The sequence below is a fragment of the Vigna unguiculata genome, chromosome 6 (assembly GCF_004118075.2).
Source record: "Vigna unguiculata cultivar IT97K-499-35 chromosome 6, ASM411807v1, whole genome shotgun sequence".
Lineage (NCBI taxonomy): Eukaryota > Viridiplantae > Streptophyta > Magnoliopsida > Fabales > Fabaceae > Vigna > Vigna unguiculata.
Window position 1 is genome coordinate 11,112,591 of NC_040284.1, and position 17,393 is coordinate 11,129,983.

General features: G+C 32.6%; 1 protein-coding gene across 3 annotated transcripts; it reads left to right on the top strand.

Moving 5' to 3' along the window:
• The first annotated feature begins 11,229 nt into the window (after positions 1-11,229).
• LOC114187049 (E3 ubiquitin-protein ligase RZF1-like) lies at positions 11,230-13,702 on the top strand. 3 transcript variants are annotated; one of them, XM_028075166.1, is made up of 2 exons: positions 11,230-11,330; positions 12,678-13,702. In XM_028075166.1, the coding sequence occupies exon 2, from the start codon at positions 12,697-12,699 to the stop codon at positions 13,450-13,452; it is 756 nt and encodes a 251-aa protein (XP_027930967.1). In that variant the 5' UTR covers positions 11,230-11,330; positions 12,678-12,696; the 3' UTR covers positions 13,453-13,702. The 3 variants fall into 3 exon arrangements, with proteins under 3 accessions (XP_027930967.1, XP_027930969.1, XP_027930968.1); XM_028075168.1 differs by lacking the exon at positions 11,230-11,330 and adding an exon at positions 11,758-11,869; XM_028075167.1 differs by lacking the exon at positions 11,230-11,330 and adding an exon at positions 12,458-12,569.
• Positions 13,703-17,393: the final 3,691 nt, after the last annotated feature.

Consider the following 17,393-nt stretch of genomic DNA (forward strand, 5'->3'; position numbering starts at 1 on the left):
ATATGCTACACTTTCTCGAATTTTTTCCACCCCTTCTTTTAGGACGGCTAACCCTTCTTTCACAATCAAATTAAGGATATGTGCTGAACAACGCATATGAAGCAAAGACCCTTTCTTAATGAGTGTGTCCAACTTCAACTTATCCTTAATTTTTTCAATCATGCTATCATTTGTGCTGCAGTTGTCTAAAGTGATAGTAGACAATTTTGTATCAATATTCCAATCGAACAAACAATCAACTAATACATTGCAAAGTCGATCAGCTGTGTGAGGTGCGGGAACATAAATGAACCTATAAATTAAGCAATATTTTGTAAGACATATAATCTTTCTAGAGGTGCATAAAAAAAATTACTGGAAAATTTATAAATTAAAAAAGGTGTACCTCAAAATTATATTTTGCAATGTCCAATTATCATCAATATAGTGAGCTGTGATAGACATATACCCTTTCTTTTGATTGCTTGCAGTCCACATATCCGATGTAATTGCTATTCTTCCTTTATTTGTATCTATCAACTTCATAACAACTTGTTTTTCATGTTCATAGATGCCGAGTATCTCTTTCTTTATCGTATTTCGTGAAGGAAGTTGAAATAATGGTTGAATTGTTGTCACGAATCTAATAAAACCAATATGGTCCACTATTGACAATGGATATTCATGCAATATAATCATTGTTGCAAGTTCCCTCTTGGCATTTTCTTCATTATAAGCTCCACAAGCCAATTCCTTTTTGCCACTTGAAATCTTAGAAAAAAGTGTTTTTTGTCCCCCTTTTCCTTTTGCTAAAGCCTTCTTTTGAATACATATGTTTGTATGATGGTGCAAGTGCTTTGTTCCATTCTTTGTTTCTCCACCAAGCAGTTTCTTGCAATAGTTACATTTAGCTTTGTATTTTCCATCAACTTTTATCTTTTCAAAGTGTTCCCACACAACACTTTTCAATTTCCCTTTCTCAGGCTCTACTTGTGTTGTTGAATGTATTTCATCATGAACTTCTGAAGGTGTTTGCGTAGATGGATTCAATGGAGATTGACTGTCATTATTGGAGCTTTGAAAGGGAGTTGGTTGTTGTGAACACTGTGGTGGACTTGGTACCTGCAAATCTTGATCTCCTGTGCTCATTTTCTCTAGAAACTAACATACGTAACAAAAAAAATCAAACAAAGTAAAAAGGTTAATTTCTTTTTTAACAAAATATAAAAGGAAAACCAATAATCAAGTTTAAAAATATTTCAAATATTTTTTATACTATTAAAAATTTATATTATACCACTTAAACGAAATAGCACAAATAACAAAATTAAATTAATAATAATTCAAATTTAAACATAGATTCTTCATCTTTTGATCTTGAATTAAATTAAGGATTTATGCAATTGAGCACTTAAAATTGAGAATTAAACATTATCATGAAACAAAAAATAAATAATAAATAAAATTATCATAAAGGAGTAAAGATAATTAAATGTGTGACCCAAATTTGAGAATATCCATTTGAACATAACATAACGGAAAAAAAAAATGTATAATTAAGATTATGATAAAAGGAAAAGTACCTTGAAGATCTGCTTAAACCTTAAAGAACAAGCCAAACAATTAAAAGAGAGTAAAAAAGTGTATAACCAAAGTAACAAAAAGAAGAGCTACAAAATAAGAGTCAAACATTTTCATGAAAATAAATAAATAAATAAAGATAATCAAATGTGTAACCTAAAAATTATTTCATAGAATGAAATTGAGGAACACCTATTTGAACATAACCATGTACAGAGAGGAGTAAAAATTATGTAATAAGAAGAAGAAAAATTACCTTCAAAATTAAATCTTGAAAAACAAACCAGACAATTGAGAGAGTAAACAAAGTGTATAACAAAAAACAAAGAGAATGAGAAATATGTTATATATATATATATATATATATATATATATATATTATATTATATTATATTATATTATATATTATATTACTATGTATATATATATTATATGTGTGGATATCTTATGTTTATATATATATATATATAATTATTTATATATATTATATTATATTATATATTATATTATTATTACTATGTATATATATTATATGTGTGGATATCTTATGTTTATATATATATATATATATATATATATATATATATATATATATATTTATAGATATATATTTATTTTAAGTATATATTATATTATATTATATAATAATATAAATATAATAATATATATTATATTATTATGTATATATATTATATGTATATGCGTAGATATTTTATGCTTTTATATATATATATATATATATATATATATATATATATATATATATATATATATATATATATATATATTTCTTTTAAATTTTTATAAATTTGTTTATAAAAGATCTCACTAGTTAAATGATTAATTTGTTTTATACGTATATATATATATATTATATTATATTATTATGTATATATATTATATTATATTATATTATATTATATTTTATGTGTAAATATATTATTTATTTATATATATTTTTTAGATTATTTAATAAATTATAAATAGTTTAGTAATTTAAGCGGGGACGGGTATTTGGGCGGGTATATATATATCTTCATCCCCATCTCCATCCCTAGTTGAAAATTTCGGGTATTACCCATACCCATACCCATACCCAGTCAAAGCGGGGATTCCCCGTCAAAACGGGGACGGGTTCGGGTGATACCCACGGGCACGGGTTTATTTGCCATCTCTAGTTTCGATCCTTCTTCAAATAAAAGTAGTGATAGGTGATATCCATTAAATTAAAACCTTCTTCCAATTTCCGAATGGATTTAAAATTTTTTTCATGGTCAAGAAACCCAAACTTTTGCGCTTGTCTAATCACTTTCTTATTGGCTGATTAAATAACTAACTAAGGATAAATAACAATTTTTTAAAGGAATTTGAATTTTTGACTGAATTTTCTTTATAGAACATCATTTCTTTTCCAAAACCTTTTTAAAAGATTGTAAATTCATAATAAAAAAAATTGTATATTTCAAAAATAACATAATATTGTTAAAATTAATTGACAAATTAACTCTAATATGTGACTCATTTAAAATATTATAATGAATCCAAACATGATTTAATAAAATATAATTAACCATTGGTTATTATGGGAAGTTATAATAAAATAAAATAAAGATAAAATAAAGTATAGCCCAACTTGAAGGACGTTCGTTTATAAAGGAGGGTTAGGGATTTGTCTTTGTCATAAGATTATTTCATGGTAAGCCATCACCAAAGAGTGTGTGAGAGATTGAAGAACAGAGATGAAAGAACGCATTTTCATTGGATCTTCCATGGATCAAGGTTACTATCTTATTATAACTTACATGTGTTAATGTGTGAGAATCATGAATCTTAAAATCCTAAAATAATTTTCTGAATGATTTATGATAGTATGAAAATTATAAATTAATTTACAAATATTTAATAGTACTTGTCCATTAAATTTAGATTTTAACTTTAAAATGTATAATCAAAATAATTTCTTTTATTAAAATATTTCTTTTTAACATATTTTTATTAAATCCAGAATCTTACTTTAAATGGATTGAAATATTATTTCATGATAATTATTTACATTACTATACTTGCCTTTCACTTAATTATTTTTTATATCACATTTTTAAAGTAACTAAAAACATTAATATCTACAATTCGAGTTTGAAATAAATTTTGTAATGATCCAAATTAGCATATATTAGCTACCAATTTGTTCGTCGCATGATTAGTAACAATTATTAACATAATGGAATATGCATATACATAATATATTTATAGACCTCCAATAAACTATTTTTAAATGTTTTCAATAAAAATATAAATAATAGGAGGTAGTATCAAATATAATAATATATACATGTATAAATATTCTACTCTAACATTTTAGGAGCTTTGTAGCCTCACTTCTATTTCTTCTGCCATTTGCACAATATTGTGCTCACGTATACGATCATTGCACATAACACCATAAAACACATGGCAAGTTAGTGAAAACTAATAAATACTACGTTTGCCAATTGCATCATCAATTCAAAAGTCAATATTCTTCATCAAGCATACATAATCATTCTATAAACAAGTTATGTATCCCACCATTTATCACACTCTCCTCATTCCTATCATAAAATGGTTTAACAATCAAATTATGATCATAATTCATCATCAAATTTGAAATCAACAATTAATAGCAAGAATCAATTATCTATCATAATACAGCTCTAAGGCTTAATCATCACAACTCAACCCTCACAACTCAACTCACATGGCTAAAAAATAACCTACACATTTGACTCTACTTCATAAGACCAGTGTATTGAGCAAACTTTGAGACTTTGCACCTAACATAACTCACTCCTGCAAATTATCAAGGAAGTTGGAAGGTTGAATGAAAACGATGATCAAGGAAGGAAAAATAATATTTCCTTTAAATTCGGGGTTGTAAAAGCAAAAACCCCAAAGAAGATGATGACTTTGACGATGAGAATATGAGTCTCATGATAAAGAAGTTCACCAAGTTCATGAAGGCCAAAGTTAAAGGACAATTCAAGAGTAAAAAGGAGAATCAAGGATCCTCCTCTAAATTTAAGTGTTACAAGTGTAGAGAAATGGGACACATCAAAGTAGATTAACAAAATGCTAAAAAGAGTGAACAAAAGAAAGGAAGAAGATTTTTCAAGAAAAAGGCATATATTGTTTGGGAGAAAAATGATTCAAGCTCATCCAACTCAAATGACTCAGATGAAGAAGAAAATATTTGCTTAATGGCTAATAACGATTCTTCTAGAAGGAATGTAAGTGTTTGTAGTGATGATGAAAATTATGATGAACTGTATAATGCTTTTCAAGAATTATTTTATGAATTGGAAAGTATGTTTGTTGCATATAGTAAATTAAAATATGAATATAAAGCTTTGCAAAAGAATTTTGAAACATCTTTGGAAGAAGTAGAAACTTTAAATAGAAAATTTTCAATTTTAAAGGAAGTATAAATATATTTGATGTGTGATTTTTGCAAGGGACTTGAATTAAAATTTTGTAATCTTGAAATATCTCTTGTTGGTGACTCTAAATTTGAAAATGGTGGAAAAAAACTTTAAGAAAAAGGATTCTCATAAAAATAAACAAGCTTCAAAGAATAAGAATAAAAGACCACATATGGTATGGGTCGAAAAAGGTAATACTTATTTCATGAATGTTAATTGCATAACATGCTTCTATTGTATGCAAAAGGGTCACACATCTAATAAATGTAGAATAAAACACTGTGATGTTCCAAATGGAAAGTATGCATGGGTACCTATTGTTAAATGATTTTGTTTTGTCTCTAATCCCAAGGACCCAAACAAGTTGTTGGGGGACCTAAAAAGCTTGTTCTCTTTATTTTGCATAAATCTTCAAAATCTAGAAAGTTTATATGGTATCTTGACAGTGATTGTTCAAGACACATGAATAGAGATAAGAAGAAATTTGTAAATTTCAAGAGAAAGGAACTAGACTATATTACCTATGGGCACAACAAAAAAGGCAAGATCCTTGGAACTGGTGATATTGGTGGAATAGATACCTTGGAGATATTGTTGGAATAGATACCTTGAAGATCAAGGATGTGCTATTAGTTGAAGGATTGAAGCACAATCTACTAAGCATTAGTCAACTCTATGACAAAGGGCTCAAAGTGATCTTTGAAAGCGACTATTGCACCATTCATCACAAGGACTCAAAGGAAGTTACTCTAAAAGGTATAAGGCATAATAATATTTATTTAATTGGTCTTTGGCATGCATCATTAGCAATATAACATGTTTAGTTGTTAAAGAGGAAAATTCATGGTTATGACATAAAAGAGTTGCTCATATTCATATGCAACATTTGAATAACTTAATATCTAAGGACTTCATCATCTGTTTAAATATCAACATTCTTCATCAAGCATACATAATCGTTCTATAAACAATTTATGTTCCCACCATTTATCACACTCTCCTTATCCCTATTATAAATATGGTTAAATAATTAAATTACATCACATGTATAATTCATCATCAAATTTGAAACCAATAGTTAATAGTAAGAATCAATTATCTATTATCCATCATAATACAGCTCCAAGGCTCAATCATCATGACAGAACCCTCATTGCTCAACCCTCATAACTCAACCATCATGGTTCAAAAACAACATAAACATTTGACTATACTTTTGCAACACCAGTGTATTAAGCAAACTTCGAGACTTTGAACCTGTCATAACCCACTCATGCCTCTCAAAAGCTATATACTTACATAGGGACATTAATCCCTTTAGATTTTGACCAAGGTAAATTCTTTATATTTGTGAGGTCTAATCCTTTTCATATCGAAGATCTAGATTATAGGAACCTCTTTCAACTCTCATAACTAGATATCTTTCTCTACATGATTACGATACTAGCAAAGTTAGGATAGTCTCTAAAGAATCCCTCTCAATGCACCACATATCATCACATCACATCACACCATTACTCCCCCTCTAGGGATCATTGTATTCATCACATCCACATAATAATGCACAAATCACTTTCTCATATGAACTTAAATAATCACATTATGCCACATATATGTATCTTACCTTAATTTGAACTTATCATATATCATCAATCAAATGGTATTTATTTCAATGTAAATGTAAATAATTCATCGTTTATGTTCTATTGTATTAGCATAATCTGCAAATGCAATATTACCAATAACTGTATCAAAACGGCACCTTGGACCGCTTGACGATCCCATGGTATCGCCTGATGCCTTGGACCTCTAGAGCTCATTGATTTGAGTTCTCCCATTGGCGTCGAGCAGTACTATGATGGCTCTGTACATCCCTATAGTAGGTACATAAGAGTTTTAGTGTGTTTTAAACTAGCTCATTGAATATATGTAAGTTATTTTAAGGTTTTCTTATGCAATATAGGCTCATTCCTTTTCAAAAATGTATCAATACACGAATGCATCAACGTGAAATCAACACAAAGAATGAAATCAACATGTCATATCAATGGAATAAACAAGGAAGAAAATTTTCAAAATCGAACATACTCCATAACAGAGTTCAAAACCTCATCCAGTTATCATAGCATTATCATCAACACCATACACATGAAACAATAATATTTTTAACTTTTACTAGTTTCTCTTACCTTAGAATGACTTTTCTTTTATACTAAGCTCCCATAACTTAGAAACATTATTACTTAACTAGAAACCTAAAATAATGTTATCCAACTAAGACAAAATTTCAGAATATGGTACAATAAGCTTAACTAGAAACCTAAAATAATGTTATCCAACTAAGACAAAATTTCAGTATATGGTACAATAAGCTGAGATGATCATTTCTCTCAATTGTCCCCACTAAGACTAATGATTAAAACATCACGAAAGTAAGAGATAAATGATTTTATAGAGTAGATGAAAACTTACACTATTTTAAGATCTAGTCCGTTCCAAATGTACCTCAGCTTCCGAGTTTCAACATGGTATGATTAGATTTTGAAATAGATGAGAATTCAGGAAGAAATTGAGAGAAATAAAAAACGGGATAATGGCCTAGTATAAGAGAGATGAGAGTGCATGTTTATCCTATTTCTTCCTTTTATTCTCTCTTATTATCATCATTGTTATATTTATCTTTTATTTTTTGAACATGTCACAAATTCTTTTATGTTATAGGTAACTACTACAACAACTTTTAAGAAGAAAAGTTTAAAACATTAAAAAATAAAATTATTCAGTGGTGGATCTTGACCAATATTTTTGGATTAGCTGAAATAATACTCTCAAAATTTATATATTAATTATTGTCACTAATACAATATAAAGGAATACATAATTTAGTATAATTATAACTATAAAACAAATCACAACTCTAAGGATTGTCTTTCTTCTTTCATATTCTTAAACTCATCAATACTTGAATTAGAATTAAAATTTTCAGCTATTTCTTTTCATGTAAATAACCATATTGTCGACAATAAATTCATCTTCCATTTCATTCTGCAATTTTGTTTTGATAATTTTTATTGCAGAACATGATTTTTATGTAGTAGCTATAAAAACAAGAAGAGTTAAAATAAGATGAATTAAAGGATCAATCAAGTAAAATGTTCTTGACATTCCTGTTTTTGCCAAAGATTGAATTTGTTTTGTTTTCGTCTTTATGGGTAGCTTTCCTTTTATAACTTTCAAATAATATATTTATTCTTTTATTCTTCATCGATATACCTATGTTTAAGAAAAAAATTAAGAATAAAGAATAATTTATCATAATTTAATAAAAAAATGAGATACGTAATTACTAAAAGAAAAGATAAAAAATAATGTTGACTATTAAACTAATATTTTACTATCAAATAAAAAGAATGAGTTGCCTTTTTTTTCTTCACAAAAGTAAGAGAATATGTGAAAGGAGAAGAAAAAATAATAAATTGTATTTGACTTTCCTTCTTTTCTTTATAAACAAAAGAAAATAAGACATATAAGAGTAGAAGATAAATATAATATATATGTGAAAAACTCAAAAAGTAAAAATAAAATATATTTTAATACATTTTTTTACTGTATTTAAATTTATATTTTATTTATTAAAATTAAATATTATATTTTATAAAATAAATAAAAAACACATAATTTAATTTATTCTCATCTATTCACAGTATATACATGCTTATAATTTAAAAAAATTCAAAAAAAAAAAACAAATTTTTATATGCTATACATGATTTAAAAATTTTCAAACAATCAAATTTCCATGTTACATGTAATTTTAAAAATATGGGGACCATGGACCCGGTTCCTTCAATTACGGGTGGGCATGGATTGGATTTTTAATGATCCAATCCACGTCCATTTTATATCCAAATAATTGGATTAGATTTTTTATCCAAATCCATTTCTTTAGCAAAAGTAGTTTGGATTTTTTTAAAATCCAGATCCAAATATTTGGATAAAGATTTAAATCCAATCCAAATATTTAGATCAAGTTCAAAATCCAGAATTCATTTTTTATAAAATAAATTTAAATTGATTTTTTTTAAAACTTGTGTCATTAAGGCCCAGATGACCCGGATGAGACCGACGACCCAGACGAGCCCGACAATCCAGAGGGGCCCGACGACCAAAACGGGCTCGACGACCCGGACGGGCCGAACAACTCGGACGGGTCCGACAACACGAATAGGCTCGACGACGTGAACGAGTCGGACGACCCGAATGGGCCCGATGAATCGGACAAACCCGTCTAAACAGTCGGGCCTAATCGGGTAGTCAGACACGTTCGAGTCGTGGGGCTCGTCTGGGTCGTCGGGTACGTCAACGTCGTCAGACCCGTCCGAGTTGTCGGGCCCATCCAGGTCGTCGATCATGTCCAGGTCTTCAAGCCCGTTTGGGTCGTCGGGCCCGTCCGGGTCGTAGGGCTCGTCCAAGACGTCGAGTCAATCTGAGTCGTAGGGCACGTTCAGGTAGACGTGCCTATTCGTGTCGTCATGCCATCTGGGTCGTAAGGCCCGTGTAGGTCGTGAGGCCCGTCTGGGTCGTCGGGCCCATCTGGGTTGTCTGAGTCGTCAGGTCCGTTCGGATCGTCCGACCCATGGATCGTTCGGCTCGTTCGTGTCGTCGTGCCCATTCGGGTCGTAAGGCCCATGTAGGTCGTTAGACTCGTCTGGCTCGTACGGGTCATCATGCCCGTCTAGGTCGCCAGGGCCCGTCCAGGTCGTCCACCCCATCTGGGTCTTCGGGCCCGTTCAGGTCGTTGAGCCCGTCCGGGTCATCAGGCCCGTCTGGGTCGTTCGGGTCTTCGGGCCTGCCTGACCCGTTCGGTTCTTCGAGCTCGCTTGAGTCATTTGGGTCATCGGGCCCGCTTGGCCCGTTCGGGTCTTCGAGCCCGCTTGGCCCGTTCGGAACTTCGGGCCCACCTGCCCCGTTCGGTTCATCGGGCTCACTCAAATTTTTCTGATCGTTGGGCCCGATCGACTCATTCGATTTTTCGGGCTCGCCTAGTCCGTTCATATCTTTAGGCCCGCCCAACCTCTTATGGTCGTCGGGCCTGCTCAATCCGTATAGGTCGTCGAGCAAGGCCCGTCCTAGTCTGAATTTAGCATAGTCCATCTCAACCTTTAGTCTAACCCAACTAAAAATTTAAATTGAAAATTTGGATTGGATTTTTTGGATTATCCATATTTAAAAATCTTGATTTATAAAATGGATATCCAATCCATAAAATATATTAAATGTAGATTAGATTGAAATTCAGATCCATTAAATGAATTTTAAATGGATTAGATTTTTAATAAAATGGATTATAAATGAATTAGATTGGAGTAAGAGTGGATTGGATAAAAAAATTAGATTTTTTGTCCACCCTAGCTTCAATGATCTACCGCTGGTCACTATCCTCTGGTTTCTCTATGTATAAACATAAAGAATAGATATTTAAATACACGTGTACTACCATTATTATTTCAAATTTATGTAAAACAAAAGTAGAAAAGAAGTCATAACAATTTTTGGAAACTAATTGATCTGAAATTTAATATTTGTTCATGAGGAGTTTATACTTTTTATTAAGAAAATTATGAAGTAAAATTTTTAATATTTTAAAATAACCGTTTTAACCTAATATTTACTTTATAATTTTTATTTCATCTTTTCAGTAATTGATAAAACTATACTTTAATAATTTATATATAATTAAAGATTATATTCAGACAAAATACTGCATAACAGAACTAGAAAAATCCAGCTAATTTAATTTTTTTTGAAGTGGCATGCCTAATTAGTAGTTATTATAAATATACGACAAAAGATATTTTTAAAAATAAATTTAGTAAATACCATTTTAAATATTTATTGATTTAATGAATTTAAATCGTCTTAAATAATAAAATTAAAACTAATTTGATTGAAAAATTAAATTAATTCATACATAAAATATCACAATCATCGATAGTTCTTATGCGAAAAAAAATAATAAACATACAAACAACAGGTAATTCTTCTATTATATTATAATTACTTTTATATTTAATCGGATTCAAATTAAATAATCTGATGACGTAATAATTATCCAGGATTTTTTTTCAAACATGTATCATTATCATCTTTTAGTAATTAATAAAAAATTATATATATATATATATATATATATATATTATTGGATTATATCATGAAAATAAACTTGGCCCGTTCAAAACGCTCGAGCTTCTTTCTATGCAGACTAACTTTTCGCTAAGATCACTCACTCTTCTGAAGTTCTCTCTCTGGCTGGTTAGTCTCTCTGACCTCAGAATTTCTTCTTTACTCTAGGGTTTCTTGATTCATGTGTTTTCTTAATAATTTTGTTAACATAAATAATAATAATAATAATAATAATAATAATAGTAATAATAATAATAATAATAATAAATTTGCCTATTACCACAATGATTAGTATGTATGGAAGTCTGATTAGTTATACATTATTGTTGGTTAAAAGGAATTCAAATCCACAAGCTCAAAAGTTATTCTGAGATGGAATTAGGGATTAATGAGAGATCCAATTTGTTCTTTTTTGTTGTTTTCTTTGATTCCAATAAATTGGTAGAATTTTTGTTGTTTTCTGAGATGGGGCACCAATGACATGTTGGAACAGTAAATAGAGGTTCACCAAGAGGATTACCGCACAGGTATAAACTGCAAGAAATTTTTTTTGCAGTGCAGCTATTCAACTAGTCTCTAGGCAATAGAGTCTCCCTGAGGAGGGTTACTCTTACTCTCCAACTGGGAAAGTGGTGCGCCTAGGGTATTTGAACCCACCCATGGAGAAGGTGGGAGTTTGTTCTAGATCTTTAACCACTTATCCAATCTACTTTAAGACTTAGTTCATTTTATTGATAAGTATGTGAGAAAAAGGGTGTTTTAGATTTCCAATATCAGTTCACAAAAGCATTAAAAAACATAGCATTTTTTCTTGTTTTGTTCAATGTTTCAATGATTGCTTCTTTCAAGAAACCATCTAAATTTTAAATGATAATTTTGAACGTAACCTTGTGCTAAGAGACTAGATACAGAGTAGCATTATTTTCTCGTAAAGGCTCATGATAAGGAATGGACCTAAGTGCTCGAGTTCTAACTACCAAAGTTACTTGCGAATTTTGTGCATGTTGTTTTCTTTGAGTCAAGTTTTGTGGCTTCCCTTGTTTGAGGTCCAGAATAGCATTATGGAACTTAAAAAAATGTTTTGTTTTTTGTTTTGGTTCTTTTGTCGGTTTAAATAAATTGTAGTTTTGTTATTCCTATCTCAGTTTTTCCATTTTGTTCGATTTATGGATATACCATGTTCTGGGACTACTGCAATTGCGGCTGTTTTGTCTATATCACCTGCAATAAAGATCATGATGAAACTCGACCATAACATAAACATTGGTATATAATAAATAAAATTGAGCAGCCGGTGTGCTTCTAAAAGATTTCATCAGCATAGCCCATTGTTAAATTTTAGGATGTGTTAGCTGTTTACTTTTTGTTGTGAGTTTTATAACCCATTTATTAAACTTCATTGATGACTATTATTTTTGAAGTTTTATGTCTGGTGAAGAAACAAAGTGAACTTACTGTGTATCGTTTTGAATGAAGTTTCCAGTAGAAGAAAAGGATGTCAAGTGGAGCAACATACTGGTGTTACACATGCAGGCAGCCAATCAGGATTGCTGGGAGGGATGCCATTTGCCCTTACTGCAATGAAGACTTCTTGCAAGAACTTAATGACGTGCAAGGAGTAGTGGAGCAAAGAGGTTCTGAACCAAGAAATGGGTTCAGAGATGCTGTTGATAACTTCATGAGGCAGATAATGGGTGGAAGATACATAAACTTTGGTATTAGGATTGGGAGGTCTGGTTCTACCCAACTTCCTGAACGGACTTGGAGTGTGTTTATATTTCCTAGACAAGAGTCTAGTGCTGATCTGGAAGAATCCTCTTATCAACACGCTACAGATTACCAGTTTGGTGCGTCACAATCTTCAATTAATGCAGTGCCAACTATTAAGATCACGCGTGAACACCTCAACTTTGATTCACTGTGTCCAGTTTGTATAGAAAGATTTGAAGTGGGTTCTGAGGCCAGGAAGATGCCATGTGACCACATTTATCACTCAGGCTGTATTGTTCCATGGTTAGTTCGCCATAACTCTTGTCCTGTTTGCCGTAGAAAGCTGCCTCCTGAAAGACATTCTAGTTCTCGTGGTACTCAAATTTGGGGAAGAAATAATGCCAATGGTAATAGTGACAATGCTATCTCTAGGGGCTGGGAGAATAGACAACAGAACAATGGATGGAGAAATCTACTATCATTTTTTACTTTTTGTAGCCATTCTGTTCTTCTAATTCAGATACTCAATCGTTTATGCTGAGACTGGGGATACTACTCTTCTACAACTCTTTGACCGGAACACTGTCAGGAATTAACCGAGTTTCATTTTGTCCCCTGGACAAAGGTAATTGACTGTCAAATAATGCTTTTGTGATCTAAATGACATGAAGTTTGTGCAGGTTGTGCTTTGAACTTAATCCCACATAGATACTAGATCCTACAAGTATGTGAAAAATGTTTGTAAATACAATATTATTATTGGAAGCAATTTTTATTTTGCATTTTCCTTAGCTTAGAAGTAATCACCTTGGTACAACCATAATTTGCAAGGTTCTTTCAGGATGTATTTGGATATTCTTGTCCTGAATTATACCCTGCTTTGATATTCTTGTTTTTTCTTGACGATTAATATATATATATACATATATATATATATATATATATATATATATATATACATATATATATATATATATATACATATATATATATATATATACATATATATATATATATATACATACATATATATATATATATATATGTATATATATATATATATATATATATATATATATATATATATATATATACACACACGTGTGTGTGTCTCTTGACAAAATTGTACTTTCATGCAATGGTAACCAGAAAAATGTATGACTATAAGGATACACTGACCTTGAATTTACATAAAAATTTTCGTATATTTCTGCAATCATCAATATTTGCACAGATTCTCTAACGTTGATTAGGTAATTAAGGAGAAAGGGAAACTTTGATAAGAAATCAGAAGTCTCTCAAATCTCAAATACCATGCTTGTATTTCTCTCTTAGTTTGTGTTCGAGACTGAACTTAAAGACTATACTATTTTTTTTATATTCATTATACAATTTAAACTATAAATTTGTATTCCAAAATATAATTTTTTATTTTAGATTGTATATTTTGGAACTCAAAGAAACTTATGTTTAACTAAATTGTGTAATGAGAGGTTTTCGAATTATATAATCCAAAACCAAAATTGAAAATCGCCATCAACCACCACTAAGCACCAAGAACACCACAACCTTTTACACTACAATACAAACATACCAACACTAACACACTCCTTGCCTGAATTTATTTTCGGAAGGATAAATTTGGAATTTTAAAAATTACAAGGGTGGATACAGAAATGACCAATAAGGTGGGATAGTAAATACTGACCTATATAGTTGTTTTAAGTTTCAATTTAATTCCAATTTTTAAAAAAGTAATGCAATTTAATTTTTTTGAAGTAAATCAATATTTTTTTTATATTAAAATTGGTATTATGATTATATTAATTACATTAATAAAACAAATCATCTTTATTAACAACTTCAATTTTAGTAGAAAATTTTTGATCTGTTTCAAAAAAATTTTAAATTTATCGAAAAAGACCAAATTGCATCAATTTTTTAAAAATCGGAATCAAATTCAAACTTAAAAATCAAGATAACTAAATTAACATTTTTGAAAAAAAAACAGAAAATAAAAGAATAATTAAACCTGGTATTATGAAGTCTTACTAAGTGGTTAAAAGCGTGAAAAACATTACCATCAATAAATATAGAGTGGAATTAAATCTAATCCTTTTACGTAAAAGTTATGATTTGTAGTCTTAGTTTGAATCATATAAATAAAAGGAGAATATAATTAAAAAAAACTATTCTACTAAAGACAATAAGTCAACTTTTGTAGCGGAGGCTTAATCATTAATAAAATAGATAAACGTTATCTATTATCCAAAAAATAAACAAAACTTTTGTGCTGTTTCCAGTTTTTGACTCATTCTATAGTTTTAGTGGGGCACGATTTCATACTATCATTATTCCTTTCCCATAAATAAATAAATAAATAAATAAATAAATAGAAGAGTGAAGAATATATATGAAACATCTAATAATTGTCTATCCATTATGGTATCCCAAACTCAGAAAAATAGCATTCTATATGAGCCTAATTCGTACATGTTACCATCTTTCTTGCACGGTGTACCGTATCTAGCCAAACTCAACCAAGTAAACAAGTGTATCTATCGAAACCGCCTAGTATCCAGACATCACCAACATAAGCCATCTAGGCAAGTAGCCGGTCGAGACCGACTACTCCAATGAACTTAAGCCAACGTCGATGCCCCCGCGAGCAATAGGTCTCAAGGGCCTGGTTTAGGGGCCAGGCCCATTTATGGCCCAAACTAGAGCCCTAGTCAAAACCCAGCCCATGAAATGGTCAAACGTCATTAATGCCCTATAAATACACGTGGACCCCATCATTTAAAGGTACGCATTCATTAATCACTGATTTGACTCTCTGAGAGCTTTGACTTACTTGAGCTTCGGAGATTCTCCTGCAGGTAACCCCCCCTGGGTTCAAGCCGACACGTATCGACCGGGAAGAGGCCAACTGAAGAGATAGCGGATTGCGTAGTAAGGTGACGTTTGTGCCTAACTTATCTTATTTGTTCCCTGCAGGAACAATTGGCGCCCACCGTGGGGCACGAGACGAACACCTTTAGTACCCGTTTTTTCTCTGAAGATGGTTTCTACCCGCAGCAGAGCTGGAGCGAACAAGCAAGCGGACATTGGTCCCTCTGGACCTCCCAGCATCACCCCTGACTTGGCCGCCATCCTAGACGGCCAGACAAAGATGCAACAAGAACTCGCAGACCTGAAGAAGCGCAATGCAGAAGAAATGGAGGCGCTAAGACAAGAGAACTCTCGCCTCAGGCGAAGGATTGAGGCGGATCCCAACCTGAAAGGAAAAGCCAAAGAAATCTCTGAAGCTGTGAAGTCTCCGGCCTTCCAGCCTACAGAGGAAGAAAGTGAATACAATCCCACCCCCCACACCTTCACCACCACCCAACAGACACCCCCTACCTCCACCCATCCCCATCACTTTCCATCCGGTCAACCAGGGCTCACAGCACCCTCAACCACCCACGCTCCCTACAACATACCCCCCGCTCTCCATACCACATATATTCCACCCTACAACCCACAGTATCTTCCCACAACCCACATCCCTCCTCATAACATCACCTCCACCTTTCCTGCTATGACCACCCTCCCACCCTCACCCCACATTCCCCCCCTCACCACCCCAGACGCCGCCACCCATTCACAGATTTTATCGCTAACACCCCTCTCCCAGCCCAGTGGGAACCCTTCAACCTAGATTGCTACACCGGCGAAACCGACCCCGACGAACACCTGAAAGTCTACATCACCCACGTTGCCTTGTACACATCCCAAGACGCAGTCTTTTGCAAAGCTTTCCCCACTACCCTCAAAGGCCCTGCCTTAGAATGGTTTACCACCCTCCCACCCTACTCAATTGACAGCTTCGACACCCTTTCACACATGTTTTCCACACATTTCGCTGGAAGCCGCCCACATCAAACCACCACCATATCCCTACTGGGTATCAGACAGGAACCCAATGAACCACTCAGAACATTCATCGACCGTTTCAGTAAAGCCGCACTTCGTACACCACACCTCAACCAGGAAATGATACTTCAATGTATGACCCTCACCCTACAACCCGGCCCCTTCGCCAACAACGTCTACCTCCACCCACCCACCTCCATGCACGAACTCAAGTTGCGTGCAGCTGACTACGTTCGCATGGAGGAAATGCAAACTCTTCACACAAAATTCTGTAACGACTACGCCGCCAACACCCCCAACCCCACCCCCAATCCCACCCCACAGCCTCACCCGCGCCCTGACACCCGCCCACGCGAACCCCGCCAACCTCGCTTCACCAGATATGCTCCCCTCACGGTAGCCCGCTCCCGCATCCTAGACGAGGCCCTCCAAGCTGACCTCCTTCCCCCACCACGAAAGACAACCACACCTCCTAACGCCGACATGACCAAGTATTGTCGGTACCATCGCAACCACGACCATACTACGGAAGAATGCAAAGCGCTCCAGGATAAAATCGAAGAACTG

Coding starts and splice junctions, on each gene's coding strand:
- LOC114187049 (XM_028075166.1), top strand. CDS start 12,697: ATGTCAAGTGGAGCAACATACTGGTGTTACACATGCAGGCAGCCAATC.